The sequence below is a fragment of the Terrapene carolina genome, unplaced genomic scaffold (genome assembly GCF_002925995.2).
Source record: "Terrapene carolina triunguis isolate 2854851 unplaced genomic scaffold, T_m_triunguis-2.0 Scaffold18907, whole genome shotgun sequence".
NCBI lineage: Eukaryota > Metazoa > Chordata > Testudines > Emydidae > Terrapene > Terrapene triunguis.
This window is the reverse complement of record NW_020683258.1, coordinates 1-1,827: the sequence shown is the minus strand read 5'-3', so window position 1 is coordinate 1,827 and position 1,827 is coordinate 1. Positions and strand designations below refer to the sequence as shown.

Below are 1,827 nucleotides of genomic sequence, written 5' to 3'. Positions count from 1 at the left end.
TGTTCCAAGCCGCTCTGGGGAAACCGTTCCCAACCTTGGCTAAAGCAAAAGTTTCTCTGCTTCGCCCAGAGCCGGGGGGGGGCAGGGAGGGGAGGAGCGAGGTGGTGGTGGCGGGGTCACAGGCCCGGTGCTCGGCACCCGCTCCGGATGCCGCCGCCTGGGACTCTGGGGCGGGGTCTCCCCTCGGGGCTCACTCCCCGGGGGCAAGGCTCGGTTCGGCGCCTCGTGGGTCTGCCCTCTGTCACCCGGTGAGCTCCCCTGGGGGAGCCTGACACGCCCCCAAGGGCCCTGCCCCCCACCCGCGGCCGGCAGGGACTCCCAGCCAGCAGGTGAGAGGTGGGTGGTTCGTCGCCGGGAACCCAGCGTAGGACAGAGCTGGTTAGCACCCACCAGGGACGCTCAGCAAAGTGCATCTGGGGGGGGAGCCAGAGCCCACGGCCCTCCCCCCGAGTCCCAACCCAGGAGACTGACCCCTTCCAGCTGCCCAGCCACAGTCGTCCCCCCCGCCGCTGTCCCCCCTCCCCCCCCTCCCCCCCCCACTTTGTTTCTTTCCCGGGCCAGCAGGTCACCTGCTCTGCACCAGCACCTCCAGCTCGGGCCACCACTTTCCAGGCTCCCCCACCCCGCCAGCTCTGCCGGTGCCCCTCGCTCCCGACCCGCAGCCCCTCCTGGATTCTCTCTGACTGTGCACCCCCAACTCTGACATTGGGGTGGGGGGTTCCCTGTAGCCGCTGGGGGCAGCAGCCCTGACAGTAACCAGCCCCCCACATGCCCTGCAGGTTCCGCCCCCTGGAGCCACCATGGAGGAGCCCCCGATTTACTGCAACCTGGAGGAGATAAAGCGGGTGAGGGGGGAGCCCCCCAATCCCAGCGGCCCCCCGCTGCAGGTGCTGGACACCTGGGAGCGCCACCTCGACCCCAGCACCAGCCGCAGCTACTTCTACAACCCGGAGACAGGCGACAAGTCTTGGAAACCTCCGCGGCGCCACCGGGAGATGGTAGGCAGCGGGGGGGCTGCCCCATTGTTCCCCTGGGCCGGGTGTGCTGCCCGGCCTCCCATGCCCTGGCCTGGCCGAGCCAAGCACCCGGGCTGCCCGCCAGGTGCTTTAGAAGGCTCAGCACTAATTGCTCTAACGAAGCACCCCAGGGAGGGGAGGGAGCTGGGTGGGCCGTGGGCAAAACCCGGGAGTCTGCTGCTGCGACAGTGTCCCAGGAGCGCGGTACCAAGAGCAGTGCAGGTCAGGAGGGGCCCCGGCAGAGCTGGTGGGAGGCAGGGCTGGGCTAGCAGGGGCTGCGGGTCTGGAGTGAGGGGCACCGGCAGAGCTGGTGGGGGGCAGGGCTGGGCTAGCAGGGGCTGCGGGTCTGGAGTGAGGGGCACCGGCAGAGCTGGTGGGGGGCAGGGCTGGGCTAGCAGGGGCAGTGGGTCGGGAGTGAGGGGCACCGGCAGAGCTGGTGGGGGGCAGGGCTGGGCTGACAGGGGGCTGCGGGTCGGGAGTGAGGGGCATCACCATGGTGCGGGATGGGGGGCACTCCCTGACTCGGTCCCCTCTCCCCTGCAGAGTTTGGTCCCCGTGGAGGCCCTGAGCCCCGAGCCCCCGGCAGCCGCTGACCCGGGGGAGACGCTGGCGCAGGGCGGGGGTAGCGTCCGGGCCACCCGGCTCGGCTACACCAAATCCATGATCTTGCCGGAGTCCCGCGTGCCCAAGGTGAGATGCCCGCAAGGGACTGGGGTCGCGTGGGGGGGACTGGGGGCAGCGCCCGTGTTGTTTCTGTAGGGTCGGTGTGTTGGGGGCGGGGCTGGTCCTCGGGCCACATCTGGGGGGGGGG

At 70.6% G+C, this 1,827-nt stretch overlaps 1 protein-coding gene across 1 annotated transcript; it reads left to right on the top strand.

Moving 5' to 3' along the window:
* Positions 1-800: 800 nt before the first annotated feature.
* Positions 801-1,706, top strand: LOC112122045 (rho GTPase-activating protein 9-like; the record flags this gene model as incomplete). The annotated part of the gene is made up of 2 exons (XM_024220898.2): positions 801-998; positions 1,560-1,706. Coding segments are annotated over exons 1-2 (345 nt in total), but the record flags the coding sequence as incomplete, so codon positions are not given.
* Between the last annotated feature and the right edge of the window lie 121 nt (positions 1,707-1,827).